The sequence below is a fragment of the Cornus florida genome, unplaced genomic scaffold, assembly GCF_030987335.1.
Source record: "Cornus florida cultivar Cherokee Brave unplaced genomic scaffold, ASM3098733v1 CherokeeBrave_3.0.0_Hap2_Chr08, whole genome shotgun sequence".
NCBI lineage: Eukaryota > Viridiplantae > Streptophyta > Magnoliopsida > Cornales > Cornaceae > Cornus > Cornus florida.
This window is the reverse complement of record NW_026775578.1, coordinates 8713982-8729527: the sequence shown is the minus strand read 5'-3', so window position 1 is coordinate 8729527 and position 15546 is coordinate 8713982. Positions and strand designations below refer to the sequence as shown.

The following is a 15546-nucleotide window of genomic DNA, read 5'->3' as shown; positions in this document are numbered from 1 at the left end:
GTCATAAATTCAGTGAAAGTTGGATTCAGTGGTTCACATAAAAGATCACTAAGTTGGAGGAAAGAATTCAGGTAGTACTTGATCAATAACAGATATGGCAGTCAAGATTCCTATCATCTTTGTACATCTTTCTTTCCCCCCTATACTTGAATAACTAAAATGCCTTGAGTACTTTGAAGACCACCCAAGACCTGTTAAACATAGCTCGAGTGTTTTTCATTGCATTGTATTTGCTTCCATGGATTTCGGATTTGTTGTAGAGAAAAAGAATCGGTCACGAAACCTCTGATCCTGAAATGAATATGGTGCCCTAATTTGATCAAAATCTTCTCTCTGATTTTTTTCCTCCCTCTTGAGGGAAAATATTCCATCAACTTAATCTTTGATTAGGATAAGAAATTCATTGGTATTAAAACTACGGGAGGGGTGGTGTGCCGCAATTTGGATACTCTTCCTACTAAAATCACTGGATAATACCGACAGATGTTACTAATGCTATATCACTGAAAAATACAACAAATGATATATGTTACTAATGGTTTGCTATATTTAGGTGTTATCCTTACTTTTTTAATTTTCTATAAATTTTAAACAAAGAATAATATCATTTTTTTTTTCTTTCATAATTTATTTAAATATGAACAGAGGTTATTACTATATATATATATTTTTACTTCCTTTCTCTTATAATAGCCATTCTTTTATTTTCTCTCATATTTATCCAAACGACCCTAGGGCATAGCAAAAAAAATATTTATCCAAACAAAGCTTTAGCTATGTTATAATTTTTTTTACTTCGACCAAACTATGAAGGAAATAATTACCGGTCTTATTACTAATAGACCAGCGGTGATTTTTTAGTATTTAAGAAAAATGGTCTGTATAAGCTAATGTAATATAGTTATGCATAAAGGGGCAAGGATTTCTTGTCACTTAATTGTGATATGGTTTCTCCCGAAATTGAAAATCCAGTGCGAATGTGTTTTTTTTTTTTAATGAAAAATTGCTCGGGTGTCATGCTTTGTTCATCTCAGTGGCAGTATTTTACACTATAGAAAATAAAGATCTGAATCATTGATAGCGGCCTAACTTGTGAAAATCTTGGATTACACAAGGTGTTCGATGATGATTGAATTTCATCTAAAGAAAATGATGGTATTTTGTGGGGGTAATAGTATGATTTTTCTGTAATTTTAGTAGGGGCAATTCTAAACTTTTAGGGGTATATAATACAAAAAATAGAAAATCAGTAGTATATAAGAAAAGAAAAAAAAAAATTGTGTTTTTTTTTTTTTTGTCATTTCAATGATACATAATAGTTGATAATATATAGTGTTTTATTAGATTTTCGTACTTCAAGCCAATTGCTTGGAAGATTGATTCCCCTCCAATTTCAATAGTAATACCAATATATGATTGAGAATTACCATCGTTTTTGGTTAATAAGTAAGAAAAAAAGAAGAGGAGGATGGTATTGAACAAAAATAAGATGCGACTATCTGAATTCTTTTATATCTCAAGTCATTTTACAACAAAAGAAAATATTTCCAAATACCCAAGACTTGTTAAACATAGCTGGAGCGTTTTTCATTGCATTCATTGTAATTTGCTTCCATGGCTCTCAGATTTGCTGTAGAAAAAAGAATTGGCCACGAAACCAGGCTAATGATACATATAATCATTAGTAAATAGTGTGTTACTATTTTCTAAGGAATGAATTATTTTATTACTAATTAAACAGGATAATATTAAACGTAAAAATCAATGTGTGATATATATATAAACGGGAATTGGAACTAAAGAGTATAGTGTGGGGCATTAAAGGTCTGCCTTTTACCATTTGAACAACACTGCCCACCTATTGACCATCTATTCATGAAGGAATTAATTCAGTGACTCATTATTAATCAATGATTGTGACGGAATTAATTCACCGGCTCATTATTATTTTATTTTATTTACAAACCCACTTAGTATTAAACGAGAATAGCATTAAAGGGGAAACCAAACACAAAATTGCCTTTTTAAATTGGAAGGGTAACACAGCAAAACGATGATCTGCTTGTAGCGGAAGTGTTACGGTTGGAATGAAGGAGTGGAAACCCCTAAGCTGTATATACAACTTCGGGATTCAAATCATCTCAAGTGGAATAGTAATTCCGAATCCTCTCAAGTGGGATAATAATTTATATTATGTTCAATTTGAAATGCAGCCTCTCAAATGGAACATCTTCAATTTGAGATGCACCTAACAAAAATATTAAACTAAATATGATGTTCACGTGAGGAGATTTTATTTCAGCTCCTCTCTCTATATACACACACTGAGTATATATATATATATATATATAACTTCTGAGATCTGAATCCTTCGTTCCATTTGAGATGCACTTCTGAAAAAGTTAGATATAACGTTTTAACCAGTGAAGATGGTTTAGGATACTATTTCCGTCCTAGATTAATTATTTATTTCGAAAACTTTGATTCAATGTTACCATTTATTTTTGAATCATTTTAGATTATTTTTAGTTATATTCTTTTTTATATACTTATATATTAACTATATATCAAATTAGATATCTATTTTGTTAATTTAATTCATAATAAAAATTGTGAGTAAAAAATTTTAAAATGAACAAATAACATGGGAAGGGTGTCCTACATGCCTAGGGCAAGTTGACATTCCAATTTTTCCCCAAAACATCCTCACAGACTGAACAGATGCACTGTTGGGCAGCAGAGATTTTCCATATATATAAGACACAGACGCCGTATCATCGAACCCTTTGTTTCTTGATATCTTCTGGTATTTCCTCTTTGAGCAAAGAAAATGGAGTTCGCTCTCAAGTCTATTTTCTTATATTTTCTCGGGAAACCACCTTCTGGATTATTATTTTTATAGTCACCATTGTTAATTTTCTTTCATATTGCATTACATTATTGTTTCATCAAACCTTTTTATAGCAAACTAAATCATCATGCGTATATGATTTACTGTATATAGATGTACGATTCTTGAAATTACGAAAATGACATTTTACTTTTCACTGTATTCTGTTACAGAATTGTTTTTGGGTATTCGACCTTTCGTCCATACCAGAAAGAGATTATTCAGAAAATTTTAGAGGGAAAAGATTGTTTGGTAGTTATGGCCTCTGGAAGTGGTAAGTTTGTTCTTTCTTTCATTTCGCATTCCTTTTCGTGTGTGTTATTTCCTTAATCAGGCTGAGACACAGCTCTATACCAATCTTTTGGAAGAAAGAATGAAGCTTGCAAGAGCCACCGGAACTGCTCCGTAAGTTATTGTTATTCTATCAACATGCCAACATCTTAGTGTAATTCACTTTCTGACTTCTTAGGAACAACTATTATCCAATCAACACATACACTTTTCTTTTTCCTATCAGTCAATTTTTTCTACTTTGCAGATATGCTATATGTGGATGTGGTTATCAAACATTGAAAAGGATGGCACTGACAACGAGGCTAGCGAATGTTGATGGTGTTAACCAGGTATATCATAATGAGTGAGATGTTATTAGTTGCTAGCGAAGACTAAAACTTTAATCTTTACTCGGCTACATATTGCTTGCCTTATGAATTTTTGAGCTCTAAAGAGTGTTCATCCTGAGTCTGTCATTCAAACAAATACTTGGGGGTTTCAAGCTAGACTTGTTTTCGAAGCTCAGACATATGAGAGTTCAGGGTTGGCTACACAAATTGATTCAATACAACATTTAAGAGACTGTTTCTGGATATTGTATTTTTGTTAGGAGACTTGAGGATTTTTGAGAAGCAAAGAAACATGCCGATGGAAGTGAGGATGGGATTCCAACTCACATGCACCACACATTTTTCGCACTTACTTTAGGCACAGGGGCAAGGACAGAGAGGAACATATTTAGGATTATTTTGTTTCTTTTTTTTAAGGATTTTCCCTTAATTCTAAGGTTTTATTATTTGTAATTTTTGCAGTTCTGTAATATTTATAATTGGAGTTTGCCTGTACATATATCTTATAAGATAGTTTTTCATGCTTTGATGAATGATTAATGATTATTTGAGTATTACAGATCTTTCTTCCCCAATTCATGTTCTCCTCTGTTCATTTCTCTATCTCCTCTTATTCTCTCTTCTTGGTGATCTCCTTCTCTTCTTCCTCTCCTGCATCAATTTGATATTTGAGCTCAGTCCATCCTGTATAAGAAGTTGTGATGATAATGAGGCACCTGCACATTGCCACATAAGGGTCTCAAGGTTGACCTCTTAATTGGTGAACTCTTCCTCTAGTAGTGCCTCTATTTTTAAAATCTGATGATCTCTGCCTCTAGCTGGTAATCTTTATTTCTAGTCTCGTCAACTTCTTTGTAGGCATATGATCTTCAACTGGTTCTGTCCTCTAAACAAGAATCTATTTCTGAGGACCTCCTCTCTGTGGACAAGTCTTGCCATCAGTGTATACATGGCAAGGATTTCTTCTCCTTGGTTAAGTCTTGGCGTGAGGAGCTTTTCTTCTCAGATTAGCCTTGCTTAAAGACTATGACAACAGCCTTTTCTCCTTTACTAAACCTTTATGTGACTCTTCAGATAAGCATGACTTAAAGATCATCAAGAGAACATCATAAACATACTTGAAGATTATCATGAGAATATCCTCTCTATGAATAAGCCTTTTTTTCCTCAAATCATTCTCCTATGACTAAAGTAAAGCTTCAATGACGTTGCAGCACTTTTTAAAAATGCGCGGGGATCATTTTCTTCAAAGTATTCGACATCTGTCACAAAGCATAAACTTATTTTTGGATGTGGACGATGTACACAACGGTATTTCAAAAAAGGTAGCTTTGAAAATGTGGCATGGGGATGGTCTCTCTGTTCAGAAAATTGCTGCAAGTCTTGTAAGCAATCACAGCTGTGACTTGATCTTTATCTGCTTAACCTACATGCTTGTGTTTTTATTTTGTTGCAAGCCTTTACCTTTATCCATTTTATTTTGGATTTATGCCTGTAGGATTTCCCTGGTAAATCACATCCAAGAAAAGAACAAACTGTCGTTGAGTATATTCTCGATGCTGCAAAAGAGGGATGTAGAATTGATTGGACCAGATTCTGTGAGGAGATTGGACTGACCCGTGAGCTGTCTACAGATATTCAGGGTGCAATTTTGAAAGTTGGGTCAAGAGACAGATTGAAGCCTATTAAAAATGAATTACCAAAAGAGGTGAGGTTTGTCAACTACGCACGGATGTAATTTTAGTAATGCAATTATACAAGCAGAAACATAACTAGACTTTTATGCAGCATTACTCTGCATTCTAAAATACTTTATGGACTAGAATTCTGCTTTTCATTCATTTTTCCATTAATCAGAACAGTGAACCTTTTGCTTAACTGATGTCAGATAAGTTATGCCCAAATAAGGGCATATTTGGCAATGCAAGATTTGGGGATATCTGCAGAAGGAACCGAGACAAATGTAAACAACGCTATTAAAAAAAAGGTGTATCCGGTTCCAAACCATAAAGAAGAATTAGCTTCTGTCAGGTCTAAAGCCTTGAAAATGTGGCATGGGGATGGTGTGTCAGTTCAGAAAATTGCTGCAAGTCTTGTAAGCAATCACAGCCGTGTCTTGATCTTTATCCTCTTAACATACATGCTTGTTTTTATTTTGTTGCAAGCCCTTATCCATTTTATTTTGGATATATGCCTGTAGGATTTCCCTGGTAAATCACATCCAAGTAAAGGACAAACTGTCTTTGAGTATATTCTCAATGCTGCAAAAGAGGGATGTAGAATTGATTGGACCAGATTCTGTGAGGAGATTGGACTGACCCGTGAGCTGTCTACAGATATTCATGGTGCCATTTTGAAAGTTGGCTCAAGAGACAGATTGAGGCCAATTAAAGACGAATTACCAAAAGAGGTGAGGTTTATCAATTACTCATGGATGTAATTTTAAAAATGCAATTATACAAGCAGCACCATAAATAGACTTTAATGTAGTATGACTCTGCATTCTAAAATACTTTATGGACTAGAATTCAGCTTTTCATTTATTTTTTCATTAATCAGAACAGTGAACCTTTTGATTAACTGATGTCAGATAAGTTATGCCCAAATAAAGGCATATTTGACAATGCAAGATTTAGGGATATCTGCAGAAGGAACTGATACGAATGAAAACAACGCTAGTACAAAAAATGTGTATCCGGTTCCAAACCTTAAAGAAGAATTAGCAGCTGTCAGGTTTAAATCTTTGAAAATGTGGCATGGGGATGGTCTCTCTGTTCAGAAAATTGCTGCAAGTCTTGTAAGCATTCACAGCTGTGACTTGATCTTTATCCGCTTAACATACATGCTTGTTTTTTATTTTGTTGCAAGCCTTTATCTTTATCCATTTTATTTTGGATTTATGCCTGTAGGATTTCCCTGGTAAATCACATCCAAGAAAAGAACAAACTGTCGCTGAGTATATTCTCGATGCTGCAAAAGAGGGATGTAGAATTGATTGGACCAGATTCTGTGAGGAGATTGGACTGACCTGTGAGCTGTCTACAGATATTCAGGGTGCCATTTTGAAAGTTGGCTCAAGAGACAGATTGAAGCCTATTAAAAACGAATTACCAAAAGAGGTGAGGTTTGTCAATTATGCATGGATGTAATTTTAGAAATGCAATTATACAAGCAGAACCATAACTAGACTTTTATGCAGCATTACTCTGCATTCTAAAATACTTTATGGACTAGAATTCTGCTTTTCCTTTCATTTTTGCATTAATCAGAACAGTGAACCTTTTGCTTAACTGATGTCAGATTAGTTATGCCCAAATAAGGGCATATTTGACAATGCAAGATTTGGGGATATCTTCAGAAGGAACTGAGACAAATGTAAACAACGCTATTACAAAAAAGGAGTATCTGGTTCCAAACCATAAAGAAGGATTAGCGGCTGTCAGGTTTAAAGCTTTGAAAATGTGGCATGGGGATTGTGTCTCTGTTCAGAAAATTGCTGCAAGTCTTGTAAGCAATCACAGCCGTGACTTGATTTTTACCGCTTAACATACATGCTTGTTTTTATTTTGTTGCAAGCCCTTATCCATTTTATTTTGGATTTATACCTGTAGGAGTTCCCTGGTAAATCACATCCAAGAAAAGAACAAACTGTCGCTGAGTATATTCTCGATGCTGCAAAAGAGGGATGTAGAATTGATTGGACCAGATTCTGTGAGGAAATTGGACTGACCCGTGAGCTGTCTGCAGATATTCAGGGTGCCATTTTGAAAGTTGGCTCAAGAGACAGATTGAAGCCTATTAAAGACGAATTACCAAAAGAGGTGAGGTTTGTCAATTACGCATGGATGTAATTTTAGAAATGCAATTATACAAGCAGAACCATAACTAGACTTTTATGCAGCATTACTCTGCATTCTAAAATACTTTATGGACTAGAATTCTGCTTTTCATTCATTTTTCCATTAATCAGAACAGTGAACCTTTTGCTTAACTGATGTCAGATAAGTTATGCCCAAATAAGGGCATATTTGACAATGCAAGATTTGGGGATATCTTCAGAAGGAACCGAGACAAATGAAAACAACGCTATTACAAAAAAGGAGTATCTGGTTCCAAACCATAAAGAAGGATTAGCAGCTGTCAGGTTTAAAGCTTTGAAAATGTGGCATGGGGATGGTGTCTCTGTTCAGAAAATTGCTGCAAGTCTTGTAAGCAATCACAGCTGTGACTTGATCTTTACCGCTTAACATACATGCTTGTTTTTATTTTGTTGCAAGCCCTTATCCATTTTATTTTGGATTTATGCCTGTAGGATTTCCCTAGTAAATCACATCCAATAAAAGAAAAAATTGTCGTTGATTATATTGTCGATGCTGCAAAAGAGGGATGTAGAATTGATTGGACCAGATTCTGCGAGGAAATTGGAATGACCTGTGAGCTGTCCACTGATATTCAGGGTGCCATTTTGAAAGTTGGCTCAAGAGACAGATTAAAGCCTATTAAAGACGAAATACCAAAAGAGGTGAGGTTTATCAATTTCTCATGGATGTAATTTTAAAAATGCAATTATACAAGCAGCACCATAACCAGACTTTATGCAGTATAACTCTGCATTCTAAAATACTTTATGTACTAGAATTCTGCTTTTCATTTATTTTTCTATTAGTCAGAATAATGAACCTTTTGCTTAACTGATGTCAGATAAGTTATGCCCAAATAAGGGCATATTTGACAATGCAAGATTTAGGGATATCTGCTGAAGGAACTGATACGAATGAAAACAATGCTAGTACAAAAAATGTGTATCCGGTTCCAAACCTTAAAGAAGAATTAGCAGCTGTCAGGATTAAAGCTTTGAAAATGTGGCATGGGGATGGTGTCTCTGTTCAGAAAATTGCTGCAAGTCTTGTAAGCAATCACAGTTGTGACTTGATCTTTATCCGCTTAACATACATGCTAGTTTTTATTTTGTTGCAAGCCTTTATCCATTTTATTTTGGATTTATGCCTGTAGGATTTCCCTGGTGAATCACATCCTAGAAAAGAACAAACTGTCGTCGACTATATTCTCGATGCAGCTAAAGAGGGATGTAAAATTGATTGGACCAGATTCTGTGAGGAGATTGGACTGACCCGTGAGCTGTGTATTGATATTCAGGGTGCCATTTTGGAAGTTGGTTCAAGTGACGTATTGGAGCCTATTAAAAACGAATTACCGGAAGATGTGAGGTTTATCAATTATGCATGGATGTAATTTTAGAAATACAATTATACATACAGCACCATAACTAGACTTTTATGATGCATTACTCTGCATTCTAAAATACTCTATGGACTAGAATTCTGTTTTTCATTTATTTTTCCATTAATCAGAACATCTAAACTTTTGCTTAACTGATGTCAGATAAGTTATGACCAAATAAAGGCATATTTGACAATGCAAGATTTAGGGATATCTGCAGAAGGAACTGAGACAAATGTACACAATGCTATTACGAAAAATGTGTATCAGGTTCCACACCATAAAGAAGAATTAGCAGTTGTCAGGTTTAAAGCTTTGAAAATGTGGGTTGGGGATGGTCTCTCTGTTCAGAAAATTGCTGCAAGTTTTGTAAGCAATCACAGCTGTGACTTGATCTTTTTCCGCTTAACTTACATGCTTCTTTTTATTTTTTTGCCAGCCTTTATCCAGTTTATTTTGGATTTGTGCCTCTAGGATTTACCTGGTGAATCACATCCAAGAAAAGAACAAACTGTCGTCGAGTATATTCTCGATGCTGCAAAAGAGGGATGGAGAATAGATTGGACCAGATTCTGCGAGGAGATTGGACTGACCCGTGAGCTGTCTGCAGATATTCAGGGTGCCATTTTGGAAGTTGGCTCAAGAGACATATTGGAGCCTATTAAAAACAAATTACCAGAAGAGGTGAGGTTTATCAATTACGCATGGATGTAATTTTAGAAATGCAATTATACAAGCTGCACCATAACTAGACTTTTATGCAGCATAACTTTGCATTCTAAAATACTTTATGGACTAGAATTCTGCTTTTCATTTATTTTTCCATTAATCAGAACAGTTAAATTTTTGCTCAACTGATGTCAGATAAGTTATGCCCAAATAAAGGCATATTTGACAATGCAAGATTTAAGGATATCTGCAGAAGGAACTCCACCCAGTCACCAAACTCAAGGCTGATGAACATTCTAATGACACATGAACGAATCACGAAAAGGTTGATGGACCAGGAGGTAGTTCTGTTGCACTGGAGGCTACGGGAGAGATACTGTATTAAACTGGCTTAGGAACTTTGATGAGGGGGTGAGTGAATGGTTGACCCTGCAGACTGCAGTGTCATTTAAAAGCATAACTTTGTCTTTTGCGGTCCTTGTTTTAGAAAGCAATAGAAATGCTAATGTGGCTACTATGCAGGTTCCTCCATTTGATATTTTGGAGCACTTCAAGGGATCTACAGAAGAGACTGGTTGATCTGCGGAGCTGCCTTGAAAGTGATTTTTTGGTATTGAAGAAAAATAGTATGTATAAACTAATGTAATATGGTTATGCATGGGTGAGGTACAAGTGTTTCTTGTGCAGGTAATAGTTGATAGAATGTATCCGTCTGTTACTTAATTGTTAAAGGATGAAATAACAATGCAACCTGATCCAAATTGACAAAATTTGGTACTGAAGTGTAGAATCTTTCCTCATTAAAATAAGTAATTGTTGGTTGATACTTGGTACAGATTCATTCTTTCTTCAAAAGCTTATTTTGCTGTAGACTAGCTTTACATTTGAATAATTTTATATTAGTGATGACACTAGTCATTTTCAAGATTTTCTGTCTGTCAATTGGTTTGATTTAAATAATTCATATATTCTCTTGCGCTGTTATCATTTTATGTTTGTTAATAAAAATAATAAATAAAAAAACTCTTTTTTCCTAGAATTATATAGTGTTTCTATTTATTTTTCCAAACATTTGTAGTTGATTTTGACGATTCATTGAGCTGGATAGTTTCATTTTATTATTTTTATCACCTGGAGATCTTCCATTTTGATTTAGTATATTATTTGTTCTTTTTCTTTCAACCATTTTATTTATTTTTTATTAATGATGTTATCCTGGAGACCCTTATCTGTCCAATTTAGGTCCTGACCTGAACAAATTGTTTGATGCTATGTTCCAGTTGCAGTGTCATATCTACGATTGGATGCTAATGATGTATGCAGCCATGGTTAAAACTTGTGTTTCAACAGTTGATGTATTATGTTAACAAAATTAGGAATATTTATAAAAGTGTGTTGGTAGTGGCTAAAGCTGTTGAAGAAGTTTGGAATCCATGGAGCACTTTTGGGAAAGGTAAAGTAGATGAACTTATTTCGGAGCAAATTTTCCCAAAAGGATTATAGAGTATTTTGAGGTTAACACTTCCACATCGGAAAAAAAGATGTCTAACCATTGTGATATGAAAATGTGGATTGGAAAAATAATAAAAATATTTATATATATTCTTTTTAGAATTTCTGGACTTCAAATTAAAGCAACAAGAACAAGAACAAGAACAAGAACAATAATAAATTCATTTAAACATATACCTGGAATTTGGACTGGTTATAAATTTTGTATATAAATAAACTGATGGATTTCGTCAGTATTATTGATCATGCTTAGTTCTCTCGTCATTGATAGCCCACAGACTGCCTTTATTACCTAGAATATAGTCAGCAGTTTGATATTGAGCATCATCAATGTGTTTGATCGTGTTTATGTCAACTTGAAACTAAAACCTTTCATTCACTCTTAAGTTTTTCATATCTAGGCGATATTTTTTAAGTTTGGAAAATTTGGATGAATACTGCTGTGTTGCCTTGGATTTTTATTACTGTTAGTTGAAAGCATTAAATTCTGATAAAAGGCTTTTGGCTGTTTTGACTAGCACATTTGAATGTTCTTGGTGGTCTTAGAAAGGGGGGAATAAAAATCAAGGCTATTTATGTAACAGTCTTAAAGAGGTTGAGGAACGGGCCATGGTTCAATTATTGGCATTAAGCTCCATGACAATGGAGTGACGGGTTGTTCCTTAAGAGACGCAATGACATCATGAATAAGTTATATCTATCATTGACTGCAACTCTAGCCAAGCGGATATTTTGGGGATGTCATTTTAACTCACCCCACCCCGTCCCGCCCCTATTGGGATGGGTTTGGGATCTCCTAATAGGGTTGAGGGCGGGTTTGGGAAGAGAGTTTTAAACCCGCAAAGCCTGAACCTGCCTCGAGGAATAATTATTATATAAATAAATACTTTTATTAGCTATAATTTTTCTTTTTTCTTTAGTTCTTAATATAATTTAAAATTTTAACAACGTTCTTGTTATTATGATTGTTAAATATTTGACTCTTAAATTTTTTTAACAAAATTATTTTAACTTTGTTCAAGTTCAAATGGATTTTTCTTAAAAAAATATGTATATCAGGGCGCCTTGAACCCACCCCGAATCAGGTTTGAGAAAAAAAATTCCTTGGTGGGATGGCTTTTGTGAACTCGCCCATTGACATCCCTACTGTCATTTCAAGTTTTGGAGAGAATTAGTTTAAATCTTTTTTATCCAGATGCGTTCATAATGGATGACACTTCATACTGAGATCACGAGCTGCAATATAAGAGAATACCAATAACGAAAAAAATAAATTAAATGGAAAATTTGTAAAATAATGTGATGAATTTTAGTTATTATAACCACTGTTTAATGATCAGAAATGTTTTTATTTTCTCTATTTTTTCTGGATACATCATAAATTCAGCTCATTAATTGTCTTATATGATGTTTATAATTGTCATATTTGTTTTAGCCATTCATGATTAGCCACACCACCTTCTTGTTTCAATGATGTCACAGCAATTAGGCAGTTTCTTAGTAGTATTTGCAACTTGATGCAGGTTTTTTGATTGAGACTGTTAAAGACATATACAGAACTGTAAGGTAGGTCATTTTCTTCCGGATTTTTAGAGCACTAATTATGCATTTGTGGCATGCTTTCCAGCTCTTTATCCTCCATATAGCATTTTTAATATCAGCATGTCATCTACTATCAATTATGGGAACTTCTCTGCTGTAGCAGTAAGATATACTTCTGATGGATACACTGAGATTGATGAATATTTTTCCATGGACCAGTTTTAGTGCAAAAGGAGGACAGTTTCTGAGCTCTTCCACACCTGATCATCAACCTTCACTTTTGCCCGTGACGAGTGAAATGGTTGGTGATGAGGAATATAGAAACACATTAGATGATGTTGGAGAGTTCAATGTTTTGGCTTCTATGGGGTACGAGAGATTGTCACAGGTTTGTATTTCTAACATGCGAAACTGAAGCGTATATGAAAAGGCTAAATCTTTTTCCCATACTTTCTCTACCACCACTTTCTTAGTCATCTTCATTCACTCTGCCTCCCATATTATTATAAAATTAGGCACTTGGAGATTTACCACTTCTTTCTTTTATGTACCCAATCTCTGCCCTATGGTTTGTCTGGATAAATGTAATATCTTCACCGCAATATTCTCTTAAAAATCTGCTCCCAGAAGAATGCTGGCTGCATCTCTGCTTTAATATACTTGAAACTTTTTTCCCAAAAAAAAGTCACATTAAGAGACTTTATGATTGGATAATGATATATTGTCTCAACTAGGCTGATTGTTTTTCTTTCACGTGCTTCATTTTCGTTCCCTTTGAGCAATATTTTTGGTCAATATCTGTTAAGTTGCATGTGTGTGTTGTTTCCTTTTGCAGGCTGAGACACAACTCTATAACTATCTTTTAGAAGAAAGAAAGAAGCTTGCAAGGGCCATCGGAACTGCTCCGTAAGTTATTGTTATTCTATCAATAGGTCGAACATCTTATTATAATTCACTTTGTGGCTTCTTAGGAAAGCAACTATTATCCAATAATCACAAACTTTTCTTTTTGTCCATCAGTCAAAATTTTCTACTTTGCAGATATACTATGTGGTGATCAGACATTGAAAATGATAGCATTGATAAGGCCATCTACTAATGTGAGGCTAGCGAATATTGATGGTGTTAACCAGGTAACTCAAAATGATTGAGACGTTGATTCGTATTAGTTGTTAGTGGAGAATAAGACTTTATTCTTTACCTGGCTAGATATTGCTGAACTTTGTGAGCTCTAAGAATGGTCATCCCAAGTCTGTCATTCAAACAAAAACTTTGGGGTTTCAAGTGAGACGTTTTTTAACAGTCTTGTCTTTGGCCATACCCTGTCCATGTCATGTCTCAGTTGGGCAACATCTGCCCATTTCTCCTCATCGAGACACATGTCACGATTAAACCTATTCCCTGATTTTGGCTTGGGAATTAACTTACCCTCATCCCTGAACTTGTTTATGGGCCTCTACTGTACAGTGTAAATAGGAAGAGAGGACCTAAGGAGAAAATCTCAAATATTTTAAAACCCATACCTTTGAAAACTCTCTAGCATATTATAAGACCTCAGGTTAGTTGAAGATTTGGATCATCTAGTCCTGTAGATGTCAAGCTGACCTCTAGGCTTCTGCCAGATCTTTTGACCTGGATTACTAGTGCTTATGTTTGCTTGGATGAACAATTAGCAAATGCCCATCTAAAGGCAACCGAAAGATCCGGAATCATATGATCTTAGTCTAGCCGGGAATAAGAAAGATCTACCTATCAGCTTGAAGAGCAGCATTGATGAAGTAGCTCTTCGCTATCAGTGTTGTTAAAGGACCACCTAGGTGTGCGCCTAGGCTCAAGGCACAGTTCTAGCGCCTGTTGTCATCTCAGGTGCACTGATGTTTACAAGGCGCGCCTTGGCTGCGCCTCATCTTATTTGTCAGGCACACCTCACTGTTTTTTCTTTTTTTAAAATGATTATTCTATTACTTAAGCCAAAAAGGGTACTTTTGGCAACTTAATAACCAAATAAGAAAGCATAAGCGTACGAGAGAAGGAACTTTTGTTCAAAAGAATAAACAAATAAGAAAGCCCAAGTGTTAGTGTTAACCGAACATAGAAAGATTAAGACTGTGAGACCAACGACAAAGCCCTAGTTGCACAGACAAACGACGAAACTTTTGTTCAAAAGAATAAACAAATAAGAAAGCCCAAGTGTTAGTGTCAACCGAACATAGAAAGATTAAGACCGTGAGACCAACGACAAAGCCCTAGTTGCACAGACAAACGACGAAACTTTTGTTCAAAAGAATAAACAAATAAGAAAGCCCAAGTGCCAGTGTCAACCGAACATAGAAAGATTAAGACCGTGAGACCAACGACGAAGCCATGTCAGTTCTTTCTTCTTTTTCTTCTCTCTCTTCTCCTCTACTCCTCTCTTCTCATCTTTGTTTACTTTTCTCTCTTCGTCTAGTTCTCTTCTCTCTGTCCCTTTTTTTTTTTTTTTGGCTCTCTTTTTTCTCCTTCTTCTTCTTTAACACTATCTCTCTTTTCTCATCCACTTCTAACTTCATCTACTTCTTTTGTCTCTACACCATTTTTTTTTTTGGCTCATTTTTTATTTTATTTTATTTTATTTTTTGTTGTTGTTGTTGTTGTTGTTGTTGTTAATAGATTCATCTACTTCTCTTGTATCTGTGCCAATTTTTTTTTTTTGTTAATAGATTTATTTCTTTTTGTTCTCTGCTTTTTTTTTTTTTGGGCTTTCTTTTTTCTCCTTTTTCTTCTTTAACACTTTCTCTCTTCTCATCTACTTCTTTGTTTTTGCGCCATTTTTTTTTTTTTGGTTAATAGATTTATTTCTTTTTGTTCTCTGTTTTGCCTTTCAAAAAAACAAATTCTGCTTTGCCTTTCAAGAAAACAAATTTGTGCTCGATTTTATGGTTCTTGAATGCTTATTTGGTTTGATGGATTTACTTTTTTATATTTGATATTAATTTTTAGAATATGGATACGACTTATGAGATATGAATGCTTTTATGATAGTTTAAAATTTCAATTATCCGCCTCACTTCACTCAGGTGCGCGCCGCGC

The 15546-nt window shown here is 34.7% G+C and overlaps 1 protein-coding gene across 4 annotated transcripts; it reads left to right on the top strand.

Annotated features, from left to right (window-relative positions):
* Positions 1–2681: 2681 nt before the first annotated feature.
* LOC132269237 (uncharacterized) lies at positions 2682–10258 on the top strand. 4 transcript variants are annotated; one of them, XM_059770364.1, is made up of 20 exons: positions 2682–2806; positions 3064–3164; positions 3259–3295; positions 3429–3513; positions 4728–4898; positions 5012–5221; positions 5402–5608; positions 5714–5923; positions 6104–6310; positions 6423–6632; positions 6814–7020; positions 7125–7334; positions 7515–7721; positions 7826–8035; positions 8215–8421; positions 8527–8736; positions 8917–9123; positions 9229–9438; positions 9677–9834; positions 9946–10258. In XM_059770364.1, the coding sequence occupies exons 2-19, from the start codon at positions 3149–3151 to the stop codon at positions 9731–9733; spliced, it is 3078 nt and encodes a 1025-aa protein (XP_059626347.1). In that variant the 5' UTR covers positions 2682–2806; positions 3064–3148; the 3' UTR covers positions 9734–9834; positions 9946–10258. The 4 variants fall into 4 exon arrangements, with proteins under 4 accessions (XP_059626347.1, XP_059626345.1, XP_059626348.1 ...); XM_059770362.1 differs by having other exon boundaries at positions 9619–9834; XM_059770363.1 differs by lacking the exon at positions 2682–2806 and having other exon boundaries at positions 2815–3164; positions 3237–3295; positions 9619–9834.
* Positions 10259–15546: the final 5288 nt, after the last annotated feature.

Bases quoted from the DNA above. Each gene is read 5' to 3' on its own strand.
- LOC132269237 (XM_059770362.1), top strand. The intron at 3,514-4,727 runs GTATATCATAAT...ATGACGTTGCAG, and splicing joins ATGTTGATGGTGTTAACCAG to CACTTTTTAAAAATGCGCGG. The intron at 5,609-5,713 runs GTAAGCAATCAC...ATATGCCTGTAG, and splicing joins AGAAAATTGCTGCAAGTCTT to GATTTCCCTGGTAAATCACA.